The following is a 26017-nucleotide window of genomic DNA, read 5'->3' as shown; positions in this document are numbered from 1 at the left end:
ATTTTCAAGTGACTGCATTGTCAATCTTGACAGTTCCGGATTCTGACATTGTAGACGGTTCATTAGGCGTTAGTTCTAGAACTAGAATGAATTAATGCCCAGTTTTTCCTGGGGAACCTTCCCTTCCTCTATGAAAAGTGGAAAATGTGCCTTTAAAATAGCTCCTGTTCCTGCTATGGAACATACTTGGGGTAAATCTTGGTTGAATTTAGTGGGGTTTCTATCTTAAATGCATAAGTGTGCATTACACACTTAAAGAAAAAAGAATTCACTAGTTGCTCAAAACAAAATCTTATAGTTCTGTACAGTTGGTTCTCAACTTACAACCACAGTTGGGAGAGCAATGTTCATTTCTAAGCAAGGCAGTTCTTAACTAAGCTGTGCCTGATATCATGACCTTTATTACTACCGTTATTAAGTGAATCATGCAGTTTTAAGTGAGTCTGGCTTTTCCCATTGATTTTGCTTGTTGGAAATCTGCTGGGACAGCCATAAAAAGTGGTCATGTGACCCAAGGGCAAGGCAACTACATCCCGGGTGCCAAGCGCCTGAATCATTGGCATGTTGCGACATTCATAAGTACAAGCAATGGTTGTAAGGCACTTTTTTCAGTGCTGTTATAACTTTGAACTGTCACTAAAAAGAATGGTTGTAATTTTAGGACTACCTGTAATATGATATGCCCTCAGTCTATGTTGCTGTATTTATTATTATCCCATCAGTAAGGTGCTTACTTGTGAGAAGATGTAGGTCCTATTATACTTACTGTACAGTGAAAATGAGCTAGAAGGGAAGCATTCTCCAGGTTTTGTTTACACTTCATTTGGAAGCTAGAAATACAGATTGTCCAAACATTGTAGGTAATCAATACCAGTCATTCAAAAGGGGTCCTTTGTAGGAAGAGGAGATGTTGTCCCCATCCTTCTGCCTTGACTGTAGAAGCTTATACTCCAGATCTGTCAAGATTTACAATGCAGTCACTGGAAAATGTTTTAAGCTTTGTCGTTGAGAGTTTTGGGACTACAAAGAAGCCTCTTTTGCTGCCTGCGAAAGTGTCTGTCTGTTTAGCATTACAATATTGTGTGTGCAAACTGTTACTTGCGTTTGGACATTTTTTTAATAGCCAAACAGGAGAAAAGCATTGTGTGAAATGGTGTCATTTCCTTTTAGAATAGACAAATTAGAATGATGCTAACCTGAAATGCTTGTACTCTTCTGGTTTATGCAACCCATTTTATTACTTAAAGTATTAATTCACTGTATATTTATCCTGCTGAACATGTGATCCAGCACAAAATGTACAATTAAAAGCAACCCATAAAGAATGAACTATAATTGCAGATTCTGAGTTCTAATCTTATCTTAGCCATGGAAGCCAGCTGGGTTACTTTAACCCAGTCACTCTCTCAGCCTACTTCACCTCACAGGGTGGTTGTTATGGGGAACACAGAAGGCAGGAGTTTATGACCATATCTGAGCATAAGCTTATGGTCATAAATCATGCCCCAATCTGATTTTATGACTTTTTTTTGCAGTGGTTGTTAAAAGAATCACCATAGTCATTAAGCAAATCCATGATCATGAAGCAAATCCATTGTCTGCAATGGACTTTCCCCCCCCCCCTGGAAATTAGAAATAAATGCTGGCTTCCAGCCAAACAGTTGTACATTGCATCAGATGATTGTGGGATGCTGCAAACTGCTGTAAATGGGGTCAGTTCTATGTGACCAAAATGTGACCTTCTGACTGCAGGGGGGTGGGAAATGGGATGGGACAGGAGGCACTGAAACTTCAAATCCGGATCATAAGAACACTTTTTAGTATCTGTCATAACTTCAAATTACCAAGCATAAGTTGTCAAGCATAAGTCAAGGAACTATAAATCAATGTCTACCTATATTCATTATTTTTTAACCATATATTAAATATGGTAATAAATCATACATATATAAAATATATTAAAAAGGTAAGATAGAAATCTAATAAGAAAGCAAAGGTAGTACCAATAGTAATAGGCACCTTTACTGTAATCCCAAACAACTTGAGTACCAGTTGGACCATCGGCATTGACAAATTTATCATCAATCAATTGTAAAAGGAAGCTTTACTCAACAACAGCTTATATCCTGTGACGATATCTGTAACATCATAAAAGTACTCCATCTATATATCCCAGGTTCTTGGAAAGGACTTGAAAGGTAGACAAAAAATGCCAGATCCAGTCTGAATATCTGGCTGATTGTGCAATGAACAACAACAATGATGATGATGTACGACACTAGGCTTGCACAATATTTTCTGCAGTACATTGAACTATTGAATTATAAACTAATCTAAAGAGTTTACAGTAATTTATACCATATGCTAAGCCAGTCCTTTCCTCAAAACTAAGTAAGATTAACCAAGCTTTGCATATGTATTATACAAATGCAGCCTATTTAAACATGTTGTATGAGCTCAGCCATAGCTGAATGGCACTTTGGATGGCACAAACTCCCACCTTCTATTTGATGCAGGATTTGCAGTAGGCAGGGGAGGTATCTTTTAATAAGCAGTTATTCAGTTTCTTCCAACATGCCCTAGCAAAAGAGAACAAAGGAAAAGTGACTATTCACTAATGTACTGAATGGTGTATTTATAAGACATGGATAAATAATGCAAATCCCACGGGATTAATTTGCATGTTTTATATTCATATTTGCAAACTCTGATCACATTATGATTGGGGGAAACCTTGCTGAATAATTGCTGTCCCTCTCTGATTGCTCTGTCAGTTTTTTAATATCATTAAGACAAAATAAAGGCTGTCTTCCCAGTACATGTTTAGTGGGTTAAAAAAAAAGGCTGTTTATGCCTTGTGTTTCAGTACTTTGTTGAGAGAAGCTAGATTGTTTCATTCAGCACAGTGTTTTGGACTATAAACTGAATTTTCTAATCAGCCATTTAGTCCATCCATGGAAAAGAAAGTTTATAGAAATCATGTACACATTTCCTGCTGCTCACATGCAGGGTGATTCCTGAAACAGCTGACCGCTAATTTAGGATTCTCTGCAAATGTAGTCCCCTTCCAACCAGACTGGGAAAATACGTCTTTATCTTGCCCTTCAAGTGGGAAAGTAACGGCATATTAAAAGACAGTTTGGTTTAGTAGCTAAGTGTTTGGTTAGAAACTGGAAGAGCTCTAGTCATCCTTTGGCCGTGAAAATTGTGCAATGCAGTGTAATCATAAATGTGATTTTTCAAAGATGAGTCTCAGGGTGTTTGATTTTAAGATAACCATAGGTATGCTGTTTTATACAAGCAAAAATAGTAAGACTTACACTTTCTATTTTCTGCAATCTATACGTTTACATTATGCAGAATTATGTAGCAAGCCATTGCCATACATTGATGTGATTGGAGGTTTTTTCTCTCTCTCTAAGAAAAGAATCTTTACCTAGGTATGCTGGGTATTGAATCTCAGATCTTTTATATGTAAAATATATGCAAAGCTCAGTTTTACAAAACAGAAGAGAATTGCAGGCTACGAATTGTAGAGACAAATTGCCAGTGCTTGAGATTCATATTAGGCAGAGGAAGACAAAAAGAAAGAAAAGACACAAATGTATCCATAATGTTCACTGTGGCAAACTTTAAGAGCAGAAAATAATTTGAAACCAAATCAGATTATATTACTGAATTAATCAAGATTGGTTTTTGCAGTTCCTAAATTGAAGTTGTCTCCTTAAACTGGTAAAAAATTAGATAAAACCCATTTTCCCCCTCTCCATCCAACTTCCCATTGGTCCCATGCATTTTAGATTAAAAACATCAGTGTAGTGACTTCTTACTGATCTCTCAGAACCCCTCCAGACTAAGACTGAATTGCTCTAAGAAACATAAATTAGTAAAATTGTTTTTTTCTAAGAACATTTAGGGTATCTCATATTAAGACTTTAACCTCAACCTTCAGAACGGAACAGCGTTGTCTGGCCTAATATATCACATAATTAGTCTCAAAGTTGAACTAATCATGTTGAATGTAGAACTTTGATTTATTTTTTTCATTCCACTTGAACGTCTATAAGTAGCAACTTAGAGAAATCAGTTTGTTTTTATAAGTCTTTTGCTGCTTAGAAAAGACATCTATCTAGAGCAAGGGTCTGCAAACTTAAACACTCAAAGAGCTATTTGGAGTCACAAAACCTGGGTGGGCATGGCTAACTCAACGTAACTCCCACTGAGTCACATGACCTCCCAGGTGAGGGGCGGGGCCAGCTGGCAGGGAGCCACAGCAGGGGGATGAAAGAGCCGCATGCAGCTTGGGAGCCGCATGTTGCCGACACCCGATCTAAAGGAATGTTTCTAACTTCCTCCAGTTTGTTCTAGTCACTGTACAAAGCCACGTGAGTTTTTGAAATCCAAATATATTAGATTTCTGGGGGTTAATCAGTTATTTTGCATACACAGTGTACTTGATATAGTCCCCAGCATTTCCAGATAGGGCTGGAAAACAAAATCTACTTTGGAGAACCAATGGCAATGGGACTAAATATTTATTAAGCTATTTGGTCTCATTCAGTGTGCAGTAAATGCCTAGAATCATCTGTACCCAGAGACAAGTAGATCTCAGTGGTTTTTGTAGATGTAATGTGATTTCGTGAAGAGAGAAATACAGAGTTATTTTTTTTGCAGGCTCAATCCCAGGGATCAATAACACTAAAAATTATTCCAGGCATCAAAGAAGAAGATCGTCTGAAGGATAGCAAGGTAAGAAAATCTGCTTACATGTGAAAACATTATAATATTACCTAGATATTCTTCTGAACAAGTGTCCCTTTACTAAGCATGTTTCAACATATTGGGTAGGTTAATATTTCCCATGTGTATGGAAACTGAAACTCTTAGACTTTTTAGCCTCCATAGCTTTTGTCCAAATTGGCAAGAATTGTGTGTGTGTGTGTGTGTGGGTGTCAAATATGTTGGGTGTAGGTGTGACCCTTTTAGGCAGATGTAGGCTACCCTGGAACCTTTAGTGCAGTGTTTTTCAAACTTGCCAATTTTAATATGTGTGGACTTCAACTCCCAGCATGCCACCTGAAAAATTCTGGGAAATTCATAAATGTTACAATTATAAAATCACTGATCGTTGATTACACTCAGTTCCCAAAATCTTAAAATTCAACAAATCTGGAAGATGCTAAGTTTGAAAAAAAAACACCTATTTTAGTCCAATATCCTTGAAGTTTGAGCAGGAATCATTGCATGTTCATACTTAATTGAACAGTATTCCCAGCTTCTTAAACACACTTAGATCTGCCTTTTGTCTGAGGAAAATTCTTATGTTTTCAGACTAGAGATGCATTTCAGAACTATAAACAATTTGGTTTCAAATAGTTCCCTTCAGAAGCTGTAGGTGCTCCAACACTGGAGGTTTTAAAGAAGAAATTGGATATCCATTTGCCAAAAATGGTGTAGGGCTTCCTGCCTGAGGAGGGGGTTGGATTAGAAGACTTTCAGGTCTACCTACTCTGTTATTCAATTTTAATGTCCTGGATTAAACTGGAACTGGATTTTGCATGAAGACACCGTGAAAATCTAACTGGTTTGAAATTAATTTTCTCTTCCAGCGGAGATTTGAAAAACTGACTGGAAAGGACACAATTTGTATGGGTGGGAAGCTGAGGCAATTCAAATGATTTCTGGGCTCTGGAAGGAGCAGAAGTGTTGTGAGGAGGTGATAAACATGGTGGCAGTGTTTTCTCTTCCCCCCTTTCTTCTTAGAATTTTCTAGCTAATTGGTTTTATAGGTGGCAGAATTTTTTTTCAGTCTGCCACCACTCAAATCTTGCCTTTCTAAAAAAAGTGTAAAAAGGTGGGGATTAGGGGGAGAGGATGAAGCTATTCTCCAGATCTACCTAAAATTATTTAACTATCTACATAAATCTGTGAATGGGGGTGGTGATTGGGGAAGGAACAGTTTGTCTTAGTCATATTTGCATATATATCTCTTTTACTCTGCTCCACTTTGAATATCATTATTTTTTTCATCTTTGTATTTGTGGATTTGTTTTCATACCCTTAAAGCTCTCCAAGCCGTGGGTTCAGAAGATAATCTATATATGTTTCTCCAGCTTCCCCCTCTCCCCCCATCCGCATGAAATTCTAGGAACTGTAATTATGGTCAGGGTAATCTTTCTTTCATCTGTTAGGTATTCATGAGAGCACTTTTCTCCTACAATCCAAAAGAGGATAAAGCTATCCCATGTCAGGAGGCAGGGCTACCTTTTCAGAGAAGGCACATCTTGGAAGTGGTTAGCCAAGATGACCCAACATGGTGGCAGGCCAAAAGAGTGGGTGACACAAATCTTCGGGCTGGCCTGATTCCTTCTAAGCAGTTCCAAGAAAGGTGAGTTGGGAAAAGCAATGGCTTGAGGTGCGAGGCTCGATTACTAATATAACGAACAAAGCTGTGTGTAGTAAAGTAAATTATGTTTTCTTTTTTTGAGGGCACCTCTCATGAGTATTGTTGAACTCACACATTCTTCCTTCCTTTAGGGGACAAAAAGAAACTTGTATTTCTTGCAGATGCTAGCTGTAGTTTTTATTTTCTCCCCAATGAAGCAATCAAGGATTTGCACAAGCCATAGTTGACTCTATTTTTAGGCAGGATGGTGATGACAAAGGGTAGGGCAGTTTTTTACTTTTCTTCCTCAGCTCTCCACCCCTTTCTCTTGCTTGGAGGATAATTATGTATCCTGGACTGTCTATTTAGGTTGTTGATTAGAACTGAAGTAAGATTCAACTGTCATCCTGCTTTCTGTACTCAGCAGTCAGAGTGCAGATGGCTTCTTGCTCTTAGCTTAAGCTACAATATATTTTGGACCAGTTCTGGTACAAAACAAAGTTTTTTTTTGCATACTAGGATTCCTAATACATTTTAAATAATTTTTGGGCTCCAGATTTGAGGAGAAAGTAGTTATTCTAAGGTGGTGAAACTGACTGTGGTTTTTAATGGCTCAATATGAAATATTTTGATCATTTCCCCGGTCCTTGTGTGGCATTTTTGAGACTACAGAGGCAGAGATTACTCTGGATTAGACGTGCAAATACTTCATTATGGTACAACTGGGGAAAGGGCTTGTCTAATGTATCATAAGGCTTAGGAAAGTTACTGTAGAAGAAAGTATTTTACATTTTTACAGGAAATGACTAAAATTGTGAATTGACCACTGAAACCTCGGGGGGGAGGAGTAGTTTCTAAAGGAGCTTCACTCAACATAAAGTATAGCAACAGCTTTTTGAATTTGATTTTCAAATGACACTTCCTTTAGGTGTTCACCTTTTCTCCCATCTTAATTCTCTGCAACTGAACTGGGCTAACAAGCAATTTTATTTTCTCTGAAAAGCAAAATGCAACTTGCCACTTGGAATTTTTCTTTTCTCAAAAATTGATTTTCGTTATTAAGGAGGGAACAGATCAATAGTAATAGAAATGAATGGTCTGCATATTGCCAACTGGCTGACTTCCACTTTTAATCACAGCATTTCCTTTGAACGTTCATCACTGAATAGCTCCCCTACCTCCTCTCTGCCTGCAGCAACTTTGTAGTAATAACACTTGTAAGGGCAGTAGCAAATACTTCTTTAAAATCTTTGTCCTTTTTATAGACGGTCACATACACAGATTTAGCAAAAGAGGGAGAAAGGAAACAGTACTTCCTTCCCCTCCTCCTTTTGTATGAGCCATTAAGAATAGCCACCTGCACCTTAACTCCCACTCAGATGTCTTAACAATGAAATGCAGGATGAGTGTATTACTCATATCTGACCAGCTTGAATCTCATATAGTATCTGTCTTTTCAGACAGGTAGTTGCTTACAGGTAGTCCTCACTTAATGACTGGTTGCTTCGTGACCGTTCAGAGTTTTGATGCGCCTTCCCCCAAAGGTACTTACAACCTGATTCTAGAGTTTCAATGGCCTCTCGCTCTCAGTCACATGATCACATTGTGGGCATCTCACAACTGGTGTGCATTTATGGCAGTTTGCAATGTCCCGCAATGACAGGATAATTATTTTTGGTGTTTTTTTTGTTGATTTCTATTTTCGCTTCCAGTTTCCAGCAAAAAATGCCCATTGGATAAAATTGAATTGTTAAATGACCATCCCATTTGCTTAATGACCATAATGTTCAATTCATGACTGCTGCATGAAAGGGCATAAAATTTGGTGATCCACTTAACAACCACCATGATTTATTATCATAATTTTTAGTTTCAATTATAGTCATAAATCAAGGATTACCTCTATGTCTTTGCTCTAAAGCAAGGTGGGCTGAGTGTTCAAGAAAGGAAGCAGCACCATGGACAGTTGTCAATGAGTTGAACCAAATTCAGACTGGCAAAGTCATCAAAACCCAGCTCGCTGTTAAAGTCCCCAAAACAGTATCAGAAAACTGATTGAACTAGTGTTTTCCTGAATAGTTCATACTCTGTTTGAGTACAAATAATCTTTGTTGGAGAGTATTTCAAATACGTTTTCATGAGTGAGGTGTGGTCCTTTTGTATTTATTTAGTTACATTGACCAAAAGGCATGTGTGAATACACTCTACAGTCCAGGTAATATAGTCCTCCATCTGGTAGGCCTGTACAGCACTTCATGAATAACTTGGGAAAAATTGTTTTGGAGATTGAACCCTTTGCAGAGCAGGAGATTCCTTCTCTGCCATAGCAAATAGCTGAAGAATCAATTATTGTACATTCCCTTGGAAAAATAAAAACTGGATGGGTACAATTAGAAAACCTGCATTTCCTGCAGTCCATTTAAAGAGGCATGTGTACATAGCCCAACAAATGTAACTGATTCTGCTTTTAAAAATTGCAAATAAATGCTATGTTTATGTTTCTGCATGCTCTATAGAAACATTTCCAAATTATTTGTGAAGTCTGCTGTCTTCTTAGTTTCCAAGATTTTAGTTAAAGTTCCAGGAAGTAATTTTTCCAGGTGTGTGTGTGTTTGTGTGTGTTCAGTAACAATGCTGAGTAACAGCAGTAACAATCACTACTGAGGAGAAATTCTGCCCTTGAAAATTGTTGGAGAATGTCTCTGTCTTCAAAAATGATGGAGGACTTGAACAGCCATTTGTGTCCAGCGATTCATGCTGAAAGTCCCAAAGTGCTTTTTAAAAAAGTCAGTCAGAACTGAAGACGCTTATAAGTTTGTGAATGTATACTTAAAATGGTATGTAAAAGAATAAAAAATGAAAAAAAAAATGAAAAAAAAATGAAGAAGCTTCTTGGATAAGAAGTGAAAGGTCTTCAAGGAAAAACAAAGCCCAGTTACCTTTTTAAAAAAGCACCTTTGGGACAACCATGACCTGGATGATTGAGAATCTTCATAGACATTCATGCTGAACAGTTTCCATAGGGTTGATGGCATTTAATGTCTTGATGCAACTTGACTGCCCGCTTTTTCCCAAAGAAGAAAAGTCAAGAAGTCTACAAGGAGAAATATGCACTTAATTTGTTACTCCAAATTGCTTCTCAACAAAGAACATTCTGGGCTCTTCTTTTTTTTTTTGCAGGAAAACACACATTTGCATAATTCAGACTTTTGATTCTCACCTATCCATAGAAAAATGACATTATCCACTTAGTTACTTGAACTTAGTTCCAGTTAAAATCAATGGTACTTCAGAATGAAACCTTGTGTTAGTTTTCTAAAAAAACAAGCTTGAATTGCCAATGATAGAGTACATGCTCCTCGCCTGGACTGGGTTCCATATCTGTATCTCCTTCTCCTTCTTCTTTTGCTTCCAAGGGGGTTGATTTTAAATAGCTGCTTTAGAGCAAAGAGTAACCAGTATCTGTTGGGTCCAAAGTGGTCCTTCAGGGACGCAATTTGGAATAAGTGCTTCATCCATAAAATAAATATATTTTTAAATGAGATTAGAATAATATCACGAATTATCTTAAATCAAAATCTACTTACTTTGTCCTTAAATTAACATGATACGTGAATCTACCTGATATGGCCTAGCATTCTGTTCAGACCAAACCATGGTGGCTTGTTCAGTGACATAGATTTATGGATGAACTAGGCCAATCTATAATTGAGGTCTTAAACTTATGTATTCCGAATGAGTCTGAATCAAAGCTATTTTTGTTCTTGTTGCTTAAAAGTTCTTAGTATTTTCTTGCATTCTCCCCTGTCTCAGAATTGTAAATCTTGTTGTTTTATCTAGGCGCTTAATGTATAGAAGGACCATCGGGGCATTGCACAATTCCAGAAGTGTTACAAAGCCATACTGTGAGTCACTACAAACCTTTTCCTTGTTTGTTCAAGGCACATTTATATCACCATTTATAAATTTATAATATTTCCCCTTTGATGGATAGGTATTCTCATCCCACAAGGACTTCGTAGCACTGCTGTGTCATATGGAAAGACAATAAAACACTTAATGTTTTAGTTTAATAGCCAGCTCTATAGGGATAATGACATTCAGTGGACCTAACTGATTGTTGTTTGGTCATACAGCCCAGGATAGAGAGAGGCAGATCAGGGAGGACTGACTTTGAAATATGCACTGTTAATTGTAAGCTATAATTCTCACCCCCTATGTAAAGCAGTCTGCTCATAAAGTATTAAAGTAAATAGGTAGCAAGTCTTCAATTAGTTTTCCACAATTAAGAGCCATATTGGCAGTTGTAGATTAAGGCCTCAAAAATAGCATTGCCTAGTCTATTAATCAATTAGATAGATTAAGCCATTTCAGTGTCTAAAGTATTAACTGGTTGGCAGATTTTAATTGTAATTAAATTATAAATTAAATATTATATTCCTTTTAGCAGCTTTGGTAAGAGCATTAGGACTGTCAGGTCTGGGATGCAAAATCAGGATGAGCAGTAGATGGCTCTAATATTGTTTTCTTGATCTTTTTTCAGCCATCTAGTGGTTCTGAGTTTTTGTATCACGGATTCAATAATCTGCAATTAAGCCTTCCTTATCAATAGTTTTGGCAACATACAATCAAAAATAAGGAATTCCTTTTGGGAACTGCAGAATCCCACACATTTTCTACCAAAGGAAAAAAAAACAAAAACTATGATCCCTTGTTTCAGAGAACATCAATCTCTTTACCATTGGCCAGACTGGCAACACTGGTGTGGAAGGGAAAGTGATTAAAAAGAGCAAAAAGACAACCATAGATACTAGGTACCGTAATGATATATGGGAATAACCTTGGGAGTTGGGAGGAAGAGTCACAGATGGGACAACTATAAAAGGTATCCCAGATCACAGAAAGAGAGGAGACATAGAGAACATTTCAGAAAGGACCCTTCCTAATTTTCCAGAGAGTGAAATGAGAGGAAGGGAGAAATACATTGGATCTTGCAAGATTCTGCTGGTGCAACCTTACCATAAAGGCAGAGCTAGAATTCATTGTTCTGCTCCTTGCCTGAAGAGCAAATAGGTTCATATAGATGTATGGCTATTAAAGTTGGACCATAAGAAAGACTGAGCACCAAAGAATTGAGGCCTTTGAACTATGATGCTGGAGAAGACTCCTGCGAATCCCTTGGACTGCAAGGCGATCAAACCGGTCAGTCCTAGAGGAGATCAACCCTGACTGTTGTTTAGAAGGTTAGGTCCTGAAGATGAAAGTCAAATACTTTGGCCACCTAATGAGAAGGAAGGTCTCACTGGAGAAGAGCCTAATGCTGGGAAAGATTGAGGGCAAAAGAAGAAATGGATGATAGAGAATGGATGGAACCACTGAAGCAGTAGGCATGAGATTAAATGGACTCTAGAGAATGGTAGAGGACAGGAAGGCCTGGAGGAACATTGTCCATGGGGTCACGATGGGTTGGACACAACTTCACAACTAACTAACAAAACAAAGACCAAACTTTTTGCTTACTCTGACTGCCCCTGCTTACATTCTTCATATGAACAATCTTTTTTTTTCTGGGCCCTTATTAATATATTTTTATCCTGCCTTTATTATTTTTATAAACAACTAAAGGCAGAAAACATACCAAACACTCCTTCCTTTTCTATTATATTATATTATCACACAACCTCCACTTTCCTGATCCCTGGCTAGCATAATTTCCTCCCCCATCACAGCCAAGCATGCAGAAGACAAACCGTCTGAGGGAGAATTGGAAATTGCTACCCTCCCACTTCTCCCCTCTGTCAGATCAGTCCCACTGAAATAGCCCATAAAAGGAAGACCTTTTTCCTTTGCAAGGAAAACAAAGCTTTTAATGAGGAAATTAAACAAAAATAAAGAAGATGGCCATCCTCAATCACAACAAAGCCCAGAAGGAGGCATAAAGGAACCCAAGAGGGGAGAAATACATAAGAGGATCATAAGTATTTACAACATACAGATAGAAGTAGCAGGGCATGGAAAGAGGAGCAGCAAATACCATATTCCTCTCCCCCACATATTGGACATGCAAACAGATTTTGTTTATTTACATTTGGGTACATGTGTGTGAATATTTTAAGACAGTATGTGTGAGAAATTGCTGAGGAGTTTTCCTCATTTGAATCACTATTGCCCATAAGTGCTGACAAGAGAATTGTCTGCAAGAAATCTGACTGGAATGTGTGGTTTAATTGCTCCTGCAATCAGTGTTGGGAAGGCACATTCAGTGGTTGCCTGAGCCTTGGCTAAAAGCTCTGCAGTGGAAAGAACTTTAGCAGAGGTATCAAAATCGATTTCATTTAGGGCCACTTCAGGGTTATGTTTGACCTCGGTGGGGGGCAGGGTGTATGTGGCCAGGGTGGCCATGGCCAGCTCGATGTCACTTGTGTCAGAGGTGAAAACGGGCTCCCAAGCTCCATTTTCAGCTGCCACATCCTCCTGCAACCCTCTGCCAGGGAAAATGGAGCTCCATTTTCACTGGCAGAAGCACTGCGGGCTGATCTTTCGCTGTTTCCAGGGTGGCTCCGCAGGGCAGATTTAAGAATCCTGCAGGCCGGACCTGGCCCCCAGGCCTTGACTTTGATACCCCTGAGCTTTAGAGTTGCTCTATCAATCCAACTCTTTTTCCTGGAAGACTGAATAGACAGACAAAAATGGGCAACTATTCCATTTTTGGCTGGATTACAGTTTTCTCATGATATGAATGCCCAGGGGAAGATATTTTGAACAGACCTGGAACTGGTTGAAGTAAAATCCATAACTGACAGAAATTTTAGATGCTTGCCAAAACGATCCTACCCATGTTGCTATACCAAATGTCTAATACCATATAAAGCAGCGTGTAATATATATCCTAGCTACTATTTAACTATCAACTAAATATATACTGTTAACATACATTGAAGTAATACAACCTGATACCATTAATGACTACATTAATCGTTTAAAAAAAGAAAAAAGTAAGGTCTTGAACAAATGGCCTCATTCTTTGTATTTTATTTTACATTTTATGGCAGTTAGCCCATAAATGGAAAGCCAGAATACAAATCTAATAAACCAGCCAAGTTATAGTTTAATAACAACGATAGATCTCTTATTACCTTAGGAACTTTGTCATGAATTTCTACCCTGTTCTGTATTGTGCTCTATGGGATCATTTTGTTTGGGGATGGAGGGGTGGGAGGGGGCAGGTTGCCCTTTGAATTTGCCCTGATTTGATGGAAGGAAGTGCACACTGAAAGCATGGTAAAAGAAAATGGCTGGTAAAAGGACATCTTATCTTTGTATGGATGTTTTCTGTCAAAATATCACACTCATCCACCTATGCAACTAGTTTTGTAAGGATCCCGCCTGCTCCTGTCATTGATCCTATGTGTTTATGTGCATCAAAACATGTAGTTTTCTGGAGCCCATGTACCATGATATTGTCAATTGATAATTATAAAGAAAAATGGGGGGGGGGGGAGAAAAAGGAAGTTAGCAATAACAAAATTTCTTGCACAACTGGTGAGGAGTAAACGCACAGTTTTGAAGTTTTACAAAAGTCCCTATATGATAATCTCTACTTACTTATTCAGGTTTTGTTTAACTAAATTCTGAGTTGGGCCTTCTCCATTCAAACTGGAGCAAAAGGAGGGTAAAATCCTGCTTCTCTCCCCCCCTCCCTCCCTCCCTCTCTCTCTCTCTCTCTCCACACACACACACACACAAAATTTAATTGATTTAAAAAAAGATAAATAGAAAAGATTTGAAAAAAGAAAAAACAGAAAAAGTGAAAGTGCAAAAAAGAAAGAAAAATACATATTTCCCCCCTATAATGTACCAATTTTCTTTGTTACACATATGTTTTAAAAAGCTACATCAAATACTTACTGCAAGGTTAACATTTGTCTACATTATTTTCATATTTCCATAAAATTTTAATTCTCAAATCCCAAAAATCAACTTTTCATTTCTTTCAGTTTCTTGGGAAAAATCCAAAAATGGTTTCAAAGTAGAAATAAAATTTGCCACACACCCCAATTCTACTAGTTTCGCCATCTATTCTTCCTTTGTTGATATTTGTAAATCCTTCCATCTTTGAGTCTCGCTGCTGTTATCCTATTATAAAAACAAGTGCCATAAAATATCTCAATTATTTATCCATTACGCCTCCCAAAAAGTCTGTGCTTTCAATTCTAAGTTCACTTTTAAAATATTCTGCATCAAATACAAACTTGATCCCAATATTTTCTAGCTTTATTAAATGTCCCTCAAAGATGAAAAAAACGTTCCCTCAGTTTGATCGCCTTTCCACCATATTTTGAAATTCCCTTGTATATTTTTGACAACGTATCTAGTTCCATGTACCAATGAGACATCATTTTATAGAAGTTTTTCTGTAATTATAATTTAATGTAAATTACAACCCTTTTTTCTTCGTACTATTCCCACTGGTCCAAATATATCTCTTTTTTTAATTTTGAAAAAATCAAAATTTCCTTACATACTTAATTTGTTTCTCAGTTAGGTCTCTGTATATCCATATAGGCTTTTTACCACATCAGAATTCATAAGCAGAATATAACATCTACTTATTATTTTCCCTGTCAAGATAATATATATGGGATGCTTTCCTTACACCTAAGCAATTGGACTGAATAAAGAATCCCTTGAGACATTTTTCTTGGCTTTCTTTTAACAATCTTACCTCTGTCTTTTCATGCTAACCGCAGATGATCAGTCTTCTGAGAAAGGTAGGTTCTCCAGCTATTCTGGAGTGACAGCACCAGGAGAGTCATTTTCTGCCTGCTCAAACCATCCTGCAGTGAAGGAAATCAACATGCCGATACAGAGAACTTAGATTGTTCAGCTTGAATAGATGGTGCAATTGTGCATTTGTTTTTCATTTTCTATAATTGATTCTGCATCAGAGATGCTTTTTAAAAACTAATCTGAATATAATTTGACAAAACAGTGAGGCACTTAAATGGAAAGGACATGGAATGTTGGGAGGAACTTTGAGACAGATCTGAGGATTTGAAACCCTTCTGTTAAAAAAAAAAAGGAAGAGGTTTGGGGGCAGCTTTCTACATCCTTGCTTTGTGGGTGCTATAAGCAATTTTAGGTCATTTAGATGCTCATTTAGTGATAAATTTCAAATAATGGGATTTATTAGATAACATCTGATCCCATTTTATTCCTCCTTGCTAGGAAAAATGTGAATAAACTAGGCATGTTCATAAATCTAAATGTATTATTTCAATGTGATTATGCTTAATATTACCTTACTATCTTGCTTTGGTATAAAATGCATATAATATAGATAACTTGCCTCCAAATTAAAGAAAAGGATGGATTGCTTGGTGCTTAATCTAAGTGGGAATTGAGGGGGAGCAAGCTGAAGAGCAGGGGAGAAGAAGAGGTAGAAGTGATTTGCAGAGAAAGTGAGCTAAGAACATGTTTGAGAAGAGGGAATGTCCAACACAAAAGCAACATCATGATTGATATTTGTGGAAATGCTGAAATCAGAATGGGTTTTTTTTGAGTATTGAGGTTAGAATGCTAAGATGCTTATTCATTTATTATATTTGTATAGCCCCCCATCAGAGGTGGATTGCTCCCTGTTTTACTATCAGTTTGCTTTGTGCATGCTTCGCTGTGCGCCTGTGCACAGTTCAATGTAAATTGTTCTTCATGCATGTGTAGAACAATTTACAGTGAACTACGCACATGCACTACTAAACAACATGCCGGCGATGGCAGCGGCAACCAGGGAACTGGTTTGAGGGCGTGGCCAGCCTGGGTCGCTGCCGGTTCTGCAACCCAGGCCAAAATACCACTATCGGTTCAGCCAAACCAGGCTAAACCGGGAGTAACCCACCTCTGCCACCTATCATATGACACTAGGTGCATTACAACATCCAATCACTGGTTGATTCAGAATTCAATTTCCTATGGGTATCCCATTCAGCCCAGGAGAAGGGTCATTTACCTAACTTATTAGCAGTACTTGGATTCCCCCCCCCCCTTGTTCAGTCTTGTCCAATTATCAGAGACTGCCGAGACAAACCTTAGAAAGTGTTTTTTATCAGGGCAACCTGCTATATCCAATTATGGGATGGAGCATACTGCCTCGCTTCTCTTGGCAAGGTTTTTCAGAAGTGGCTTGCCACCTCATTCCTAGGAATGAGAGAAAATGACTGGCCCAGAGACATCCAACTTGCTCTGTGCCCATAATTAGAATGAACACATGATCTTCTGATTATTAGCCTGATACATTAACCACTACACCTAATTAGCTCTTAGACCTTGGATTAAAGTTATTCTGTCTGTAGTGGAAATCAGTCTTTTACAGCTTCATAAAAGAGGAAAAAGAAACTTTTCTCATATACACTCAGGGCCTCTTATGTCAATCTCGTTTAATTTTCCTTAGCTATTAATTTGCCCGGTGTTTTACTATGTAATTTATTTTTTTGTACGTGCTAATCACATGGATTAAGCTCCTGCTGTTTCTTAAAAAGCTATTGTGCTGTTTCTAGGAGCTTTTTGTTAACACAGCAGGTAATTTCCTGTTGAACCACAATGTGTAGCTATTTTTCCTTCTCCTTTTTCTTTATGATTTGGCCTTGCACCTACCAGAAAAATGTACTGGGGTGATGGCTTCCTTTTTTAACTTAACAATTGCCTCAAATAAGAAAAGCTGCTCAGTTTATAAACAAAGTCTTATTAGCAGTATTAATAATGCAGGAGTTTAAATTTAATTGCCTTGATTTAAGGCAATTGGGACAGTTCCAGCTGTGGTATTTTGCAGGTTCTGAGCATTTTGGGAGAACCGGTAGCAGACATTTTGAGTAGTATGGAGAACCGGTAATTACCACCTCTGACTGCCCCTGCCCCCATCTATTCTCTGCCTCCTGAGTCCCAGCTGAGAAAATAGGGATTTTGCAGTAACCTTCCCCTGGAGTGGGGAGGGAATGGAGAGTTTACAGTATCCTTCCCCTGTCATGCCCACAAAGCCATGCCCACAAAGCCACACTACAGAACCAGTAGTAAAAGATTTTGAATCCCACCATTGGAGAGTCCCCTAGTGCAGCTATGGCTAAAATGGAATCCCATCTAGTGCCTTTTCCATGGTTGCCCCTACCACACAAGAACACACTCTCATTGTGATTTGACAGCCTCCATCCTTTTAACCTTACGCAGAGACCCGACTTTACACCGAGGCCTGGGATAGGATTGTGTAGGCAGATAGCATGGAAGGAGGGCAGCTGAGCCTGCAGTGGGCATCCCAAAGGGTGTTTTTACTTTTTATTGTTTTACTGTTTTTTTACTGTTTTATTATTGTTTTACTTATTAGTTTTATTTTTGTGAGCCACTCAGAATTACTTAAAATGGGAGGACACACAAACTCTTTATATAAATAGATAAATAAGGAACCCAATCCAGTTAAGAGGCAAAGAAATAAAGAAAAACACTTTCCTTCTAATGATAAACAATGTGCTTTTTATATTAGTTTAAAGGGGCCGAGGTCATTTGCTGCTTATTTGGCCAGAATGATTAGAGGAGCTGTCTCTAACATGGCAGTTTCCAGATAATTGTTTATACAATTTATATAGTCAAGCTTCTCAAAACAATTGCTCTCGGTGGTACATAGAAGGCTAAAAGCAAAAAAGAGGAACGTATAAAGTAAATATCAAGCACATCAATCCAATGCATGTGAGGGTTTAAAAATCATTCTGTTTCTCATCAATGAAAACTAAAAGTAGACAAACCAATTTTCAGGCCTGGCCTCCCTATGTTGCCAAATACCTGAGGGAAGTTCTACATTTTTTTTTACTCCTTAAGAAAGGCCAACAGGGCTAGGATTACCCAGATTTGTGAACTGACAGGAGATTATGGCAATTCAGTCTGACCAGTTGGGAAAGGATTTATTAAAATATTTACACAACAGTAACAGTTGGCAATTCACATTTGAATTCTTCAGTTGAGTGTGCCGCTTATTTTGTCATTTTGAAACAACCAGTGGATGGTTTCCCATGTCATAGTCATCTAAAAATAATTGCATTGTTTGTGGAATAAGTGATCACACAGTCCTAAAACTGTTTAAAACTTGTTCCCCCTCCTGAGTTCAATGAGACCAAAAACTCAGAATCTAAACTTAAACATGCACACAGGGACAAGTAGATCTTTTATGTGCACTCACTATTTCATTCCCCACATTGAAGAACATTCTCTTCACCCAGGTTTCACTATGCTAACATTAGATGAATGATTTGGGCCTTCTACCCTAGCCCTAAAGAGACATTTGTTGGGGGAGGTCAAAAACTCGAGTTGCAGCCACACATTTTAAACCCTGACTCTTTTCATGTGCTATGCGTGTCAGAGATTCTTGCAAAAAGTGGGGTAGATACCTGCAGCCCTACCTCTATGCCCATGATGGTGAACCTATGGCATGTGTGCCAGAGCTGGCATGCAGAGCCCTTTCTGCGGGCACACTTGCCATTGCCAGTTGATCTTTACGGGCACTGGAGCCAAAATCTAGGCTGTTTTCCAGGCCATTTTTGGCCTGAAAAGAAACCCTTAAAATGGCCTGAAAACTGGCTGTTTTTTAGTTGTTTTTCAAGCCATTTTCTAGCGTTCTGGCATCTGTGAAGGCCAGCTGGCCGGCGTGCATACATGCCATTCCGTTTTGGACACTTGGTGCCGAAAAGCTTCGCCATCACCGTTCTATGCTTTGAAAACTCTCTGGGGTAACTTTCAAGCATGTTCATGGCTCATGAGAGCCTGCTTGTTTGCTGTTTCTAGATCTCCACTGCTTGTTGTCTGTCTATCTTGTACTCTTGAACTCAGCCTTTGAATTATAATTACTTTTTTTAAAAAGAGCACTCCTCTATTTATGGTAAATCAACTTTACAGGATGTTTTCCTTACTTTGAAACCTAGAAAGCTACCTTACCCCAGAAATCTATATTTTTCAGTATTGCTGTCCACAATTAAACAATTTCACCTTTTATTATGATATCAGTTTTAACAACAACAACAACAACAACAACAATAATATGCAAATCAATCAAGCAAACACTGGCCTTGCTCAACCAGTGAGACTTCAAATGTAGAACTCCCATTTTTTGGCTCAAAATTAAAGACATCTGAGATGTTTAAAGACTGCCAGACTGGACTGGCATAGCCTGGCACCAGCCCACACTTCTCCAGAGCTTCAGACAGAATTGTTTGCCTGTGGATGCTTGGAGCCAATCTCTCTATACAACACAACTGCTTTACTTACTGAATTTGTCTAGCCTTTGTTCTTTATTTCCCACCGGTTTTCATATTAGCACTTAAAGACAGATAATGGCATTCTTATTTCCAGAATGCATGACCTGCAACTTTTAATACATTTGTGCCTATTCTCTCACTCTTCTTTCTATACAGAAGACTGTGACTGTGAGGGTTACTTCAATGGACAATATATAGGTGGGTACCAGTCTTTGTAATGAATAATACATATTCCAGATTCTGTCCTAGAACCTGGAAGGTATATAGTTCAATTGTTCTGCAAATAGTTCTGCAACTATATAAATTGGGCACCTAATGTATTTACATTATATTGTCAAAGGTATTCACTCACCCATCCATATAATCAGACTCAGTTGTGAGCGAATACTTTTGGCGATATAGTATATATTCAGCTGTTTTATAACTAGCGAAGTTGCCTTACACCAGATTAGAGAGAGCTGGAGGAATCCTTCTAAAACTTTGTTCTCAAGATGTTCTTTACTAGGGAAGAATAATAGCCGTCCACTTCTATGGGAGAAAGAAAAATGTCTATGACTGCAGCCATGGAACATGATTGAAAAATGGGCTGAACCAGGGGTGAAATCCACTTACCTTTGTTATCGGTTCGGTAGCAATATGACCTTCCGCATATGTGCAGAGCGTCAAAATGACCTCTAGGTGGGTGGGCAGAGCCTGCTACTGAGCACGCCTGGCAAGCGAGCAAGCGAACAGCAAGGCAAGAAAACAGCAAAGGGAATCCACTGTGCCACATGATTTAGATTAGCTAGAAAGCAGGAAATCCTGCTTTCTAACTAATATAAATTGTGTAGCACAGCTGATCTTTGGAAAAACCGGTTCACCCAAACTGGTAGCATTTTTTTTACTACTGGTTCAGGTGAACAGCTGGCATCTTTGGTACTGGTTCAGGCGAACCGGTCGAACTGGTAACATTTCACCCTTGGGCTGAACTTAATGGGCGCATGAGTAAGGATTACTGAATGAGTAACGAACAACTAGGTTGTTTCTTGGTATTCATTTTAGTTCTAGTTATGCTCTTGATCTCCTTTCCTCCCTCCCTCCTTCCCTAGTTTATTTTTGACATTCAAATAATCAGTCCTCAGCATATGGCTAAAATGGAGCCTACCCTTTACGGTCATATGTTTTAATGGTCATAAAGTGAGTCATCATGTGACTGACTTGAATTTTATGATTTTTTTTTGCAGCAGTTGTTAAGCAAAGGCTATGACTGTTAAGCAAACCATTTGTTCAGCAAAAACAATGTAAATAATAAATCATTATCTGGTGACTCTGTGGGGCTGGGAGCAGCCATAAATATGGGCCAAGTGCTGATACTCTCATATAACTGTCTGTGTGTAGGGTGGGGAGTGTTGGAACTTTGGAACCAAGTTGTAAGTACCTTTTGGGAGATACTTCAAATTGTTGCTAAGCCATCAGTTGTTAGCTGAGAACTAGCTGTTATATACTGTATTTTTTAAGAGTATAAGAAGCACCTTTTTCACTCAAAAAAAAAAGGGTGAAAATCTGAGTGCGTCTTATACACTGAATACAGCATTTTTGGCCTATGTGGGCCTGTTTTTTTCACGTTTTTGCCCCCTTCTCCCCAGCCCCCCCCCCATGTCCTTTTTTTGGGACGAAAAATAGGCCCATTTTCACAAAAAACAGGCCATTTTTTGGAGCTCTGCAGAATGTAAAAACATTTTTCTTTTTTAATTTGTCTTTTCAAAATCTTGGTGCGTCTTATATTCTGAACAATATGGTACATATCATAATGGACATTTTGAGATTTGATTGGCAACAACTTAATAAGAAGGGGAGGATATAATCTTTTGAAGTTTGAGAATCACCAGATGATTGGATAGCAGACTAAATAGAGTTGATTAAGCCTTTCCTAACACTTTGAATAACACAGAGAAGGAAAATATTTACTTTTGGCCTTTTAGCTGGCTTGCGACGAAGTTTCCGATTGAGCCGAAAGGAGAAGCAGAGCGATCCAAATGAAGTCAAACAAACAGAACAAAACTCCACTCCAGAACTTCTCACATATGAGGAAGTCATCAAATACCAGCAGCAGCCTGCTGAAAGGAAGAGGCTGGTGGTTTTAATTGGTGAGTTGCTGTGTGTAAAAAGAGCACCATTTTGTTACTGGGAACTGATTGTTGACACACTGCAGATAAGTTCCCCAACCTTGGCAACTTTAAATTCAGCTCCCCAAATTCTCCTGCCAGCCCATGCTTTAATGTTGCCAAGATTGGAAAACACTGACATAGATGGTGGACATCAACATTTTCAAACTATATGGTGACCTCAAAGATGCACCCTGAAGTTCTCATCTTTTTAGGAAGGTATGGGATGTGGTAGAGCTTACCAGTCAGTATCAAGGATCATGAGGAAAGAAAAGCGAGTTTTGGATCCATCTTCATCAAAATCCAGGTAGTTCCCAATTAAGTAGTCATTTATTTTACTATATATATAAAATCTATAATTCAGAGGACCATGCCTCTTGTAATTAGTTTTGGGTAACTTTCTCTTCGTGTTCACTAAATTCATGAATGTATTTCAAAACAGACAGGATTTGAATAACATTATGAGAGATGGTGCTTTCAGAGGGTGAGCTGGTGCAAGGGGAATTCAGTGGAGTTGCAGTTTCCTAGCAAGGAAGGAGCACATTCCAGAAAAGGGAATACAAAAGGCAGCATAGTCCTGACCTGGATAAGTGACAGAGAGTAAGCAGAGCCATTCCCTAGAACAATGATGACGAACCTTTTTGGCACCCAGTGCTGAAAAGAGAGCCTGCACATTTGTCTGGGCCACAACCCAGTAGACAAGCTGCTAGAAAGCATGCACGAGCTGGAAAACAAACTTCCGATTTCTAGTGCGTGCATGTGCACCAGACAGCTAGTCTTCCAATTACTGGCATGTATGGCGCACGTGACAATCAGCTGGCCAGCATGCATACTCATGCTGGAAAACAGGAGACCAGCTCTTCCACTTTCCGGCATTGCCACATGCACAAAGGCCAGCTGATCATCGCACATGCATGCGTGCCAGAAACCCAGAAGAGGAACAGGCAATGTTGTGCATGCCAGGCGACATGGCTCTGTGTGCCACTTTGGGCATGCATGCCATAGATTTGCTATCACAGCCATAGAATCTCCCTGGGCATATCCATTATGGTGAGAGTAGAAAGGGTTTACTCTGTAAAGATTCTATCTACAGTATGTCACTCTTAGCTTGATAAGCATACTTCTTTGAAGGTAAAGGCTCCAGATTTTAAGAATATAAAACTCATGCTGGATGAGAATCAAGTTCTTTTAGTCCAGAATCCCATTTCCTCAAAGGCTCATCCGATACCTCTGAGAAGCTCAGATCAGGATATGGGGATATCAGCCTGTTCCTGCTGTTCATTTAGCACACAGGAATTTTGCTTCCTATTTTGGAAATTGTAAACATTAGCACCTGGTTGTTGGATGATGCAAAGTTCCATCACCTCCTTGAAGGAAACAAAAAGATAAACATGTAATAAAAATAAATATTTTTAAAATTGTTTATATGAGTGTTTCTGAATCTTGGTAACTTTAAGACATGTGGCCTCAACTCCTGGAATTTTCCACCAGCCATGTCTTAAATTTGCCAAGGTTTGAGAAGAACTGGTTTATATGTAAAATAAACATGCATGAGGAATTTTACTCATCTTCCTTTCCCCACTGTGCATTTCCCCACTGTGTTTTACTTCTTCCACTGAGCAGGATGTAGGATGCTACCCAATTCCTTAACCTGGAATGGGAAAGCAGCAGATCAAACTGGGCTTGCCAGCTTGGCCCTCTAAAGACAAAGCTCTCCACCTTCCAAACAATCTCTGCGGTATGCCTTTCCCTTCTGACTTAACCTGAGAAGGAAGGCCAGTTGCTTGAAAAGTGAAAGTCTGGAAGATAAAGCTAACGAGGTACAAAAGCTGAGCAAAGCCTTCATTTAGTGCCTTCAAAAGTAGTGGAATTGGCTTATAGATCTGTTTAAAAAGTACAGTGGATTTGGGCTATATGGATCTTGATGGGGGTCATTGTACAGGAGGAGATGATGGATTTAGGATTGCTAACCTTTCATTCCATGCCTGCTGTTTGCATTTGAAAACTAGAAATGCCCACCACAATAAAAAGAAGTTTTGCACTCTAACCTGGAGAGGAATCATATCAGAGGCTGTGAGCTTATTGGGACACAGAAGTGTGTTATTAGAAAGCTTTTAAGACAGTTGCTAACAGTGCACATCATATCTTATTTGATTCACTTCTAAGGGCAGAACCAACATAGATAAAGCTGCCAATCAAACATTGGCCTGTATCTTTTTATGGTTGGCTTCTGCTGCATATGCCTTGTGTTTTGTCTATTCACCCTCTTCTTCCTCTCATCTCTCAGGTTCTTTGGGGTCTCGGTTAAATGAACTCAAGCAGAAAGTAGTGGCAGAAAATCCACAAGAATATGGAGTTGCTGTGCCACGTAAGAAACTCCCCCTCCCAAGATGTTTCTAGTCACCTATCCCCTCCCCATGAAATGCAAAGTTGTTTATTTCTCTATTTATGCTACTTTATTAATACAAATATCAAACTGCCCAATGGTAATGTTCTCTAGATGACTTAGAGGATGCTGTTGTTCAGTAATCCATTCATTACCATTTTTTCACATCCTAATGGACATCAATTTGCCAGAATTATTTGTGAATAATTAACTCCTTGGATTTTTTAAAGTTATGCTTGTTTTATCAGTAAAAGCATCTGGCCATCTTATGTTCTGCTGACAACTTTTCTATTCCATCTATGTTTCCAATCATCAGAGTCTTCTCCAGAGATTCGTGCTTCCATAATATGGCCACAGTAGCTAAACATTTAGCTTTATTATCTAAGATTGAATGATTACTTCTTGCTGTTCATTGTACTCAACAGTTTCTCTCAGCACCACGGGGATAACACATTAATTTTAATTCATTCAGACTTTCTTAATGACTAGCTTTCATAGTCATATCTTAAACAATTGCTTTTTATTTGGATAAACTTTCTTATGTTGCTAATGTCTTTTGCCTTGCAATTTTTCTCATTTATTTTCAACAAACCAACAGACAGCCATTTCTCCTTATTCTGCTGTTTACCAGGTGGAATATATTTGTTTCACCTTTGATGATATCACAGATTTGGTCCAGAGCGATCTCCAAACGTTCTGTTTATTCAGCCTAATATATTAAATCTGTTATTTACCTGCACTGCTCACTCATATGAAATATTGCTGAGATTGTATCTTATTGGTCTGATTATTTTGTTGCTTTCTAAATTGTAATTCATAAGAGGTTCCTGATTTCAGTCAGGTCTTGTTTTTGTTGGCAAAGCTGAACACCTCCATTTTAACTTGCAAAGTATATAGTTTTAGTCAATGTGTTTTTGATATTGTCTGTCTGGCAATTAAATCTTGCAGCTTATTAGAAGAAGGCATTTACTGCAAACAATAAATGATCTCGGGAGAATTCTATTAGTCAATCATCTGCTTTGTTTCAACCCCAAATTCATTTGTTCCCATGATTCCAAATGCTTTTTTATTTTAACGTTTTAATACACACATTGCCTATTACGACTGTGACATGTTTTAGTTTGTGAAGTGGGTCAGCAGGGTAATCTAGGAACTTTTCAATATTATCTTCCTCTAGATCTGTGCTTTAAGCATAAAACGGGATCATTGTAACATAGGAAATCTCACCTAGAACTTGGATTGTGACTGTTCTACCATTTTCGGGGCGGGGTGTATCTAAGCATTGACTTTTGCACTCTTGCTAAAAATGATGATGTCTCCATTTGTTCTGTGAATTTCCTGTCCACAGAAGAAAATTTGATGAGCCTCTTGTGTAAAGATGAATTCCCATCCATTTTATTTATCTCGATCAGAGAAAGGCAGTGCTATATTCCAGTGCTATATTTCTGCTCTGATAATATCATGTTCCTGATATTCCACACATAAATGTGATGTTTGTGTATGTGAATAAACAGAAACACACATCCTGCTGCACTTTCTGTTTTGGCCTGTGGATACAGTCACCAATGTTGTCCATATTTGTTCTTGCCTTTACCCAGTAGCTTACTGAATACTTTCCAGTTTGAAGAATTCATTTACTATGGTCATGCAAATATTTGTCCTGATTGTGTGTATTTGTTTGGTTTTCTTGCTTGCCTTTTCCTTCTTCACTGAATCATGATTGATCCTTTCTCTCTGATCCGGCCATTTCTGGGTCCGTGTTCTGAGAGTGTGTAGTTTCAAAAATATATTCACAGAGCCACTGAGATAT

The 26017-nt window shown here is 38.4% G+C and overlaps 1 protein-coding gene across 1 annotated transcript in view; it reads left to right on the top strand.

Annotated features, from left to right (window-relative positions):
- Positions 1–26017, top strand: part of MPP3 (membrane palmitoylated protein 3) — a 93867-nt gene that overhangs the window by 47983 nt on the left and 19867 nt on the right. The window contains exons 9-15 of the mRNA XM_032235848.1: positions 4675–4749; positions 6192–6388; positions 10226–10290; positions 15136–15156; positions 19834–19875; positions 21639–21803; positions 24109–24189. Coding sequence (XP_032091739.1) covers positions 4675–4749; positions 6192–6388; positions 10226–10290; positions 15136–15156; positions 19834–19875; positions 21639–21803; positions 24109–24189 — 646 coding nt within the window. The remainder of the gene's footprint in view (positions 1–4674; positions 4750–6191; positions 6389–10225; positions 10291–15135; positions 15157–19833; positions 19876–21638; positions 21804–24108; positions 24190–26017) is intronic.

The sequence above is a fragment of the Thamnophis elegans genome, chromosome Z, assembly GCF_009769535.1.
Source record: "Thamnophis elegans isolate rThaEle1 chromosome Z, rThaEle1.pri, whole genome shotgun sequence".
In the NCBI taxonomy this organism is placed as follows: domain Eukaryota; kingdom Metazoa; phylum Chordata; class Lepidosauria; order Squamata; family Colubridae; genus Thamnophis; species Thamnophis elegans.
Note: the sequence above shows the minus strand (reverse complement) of the source record. Positions and strands in the feature narration are given on the sequence as shown.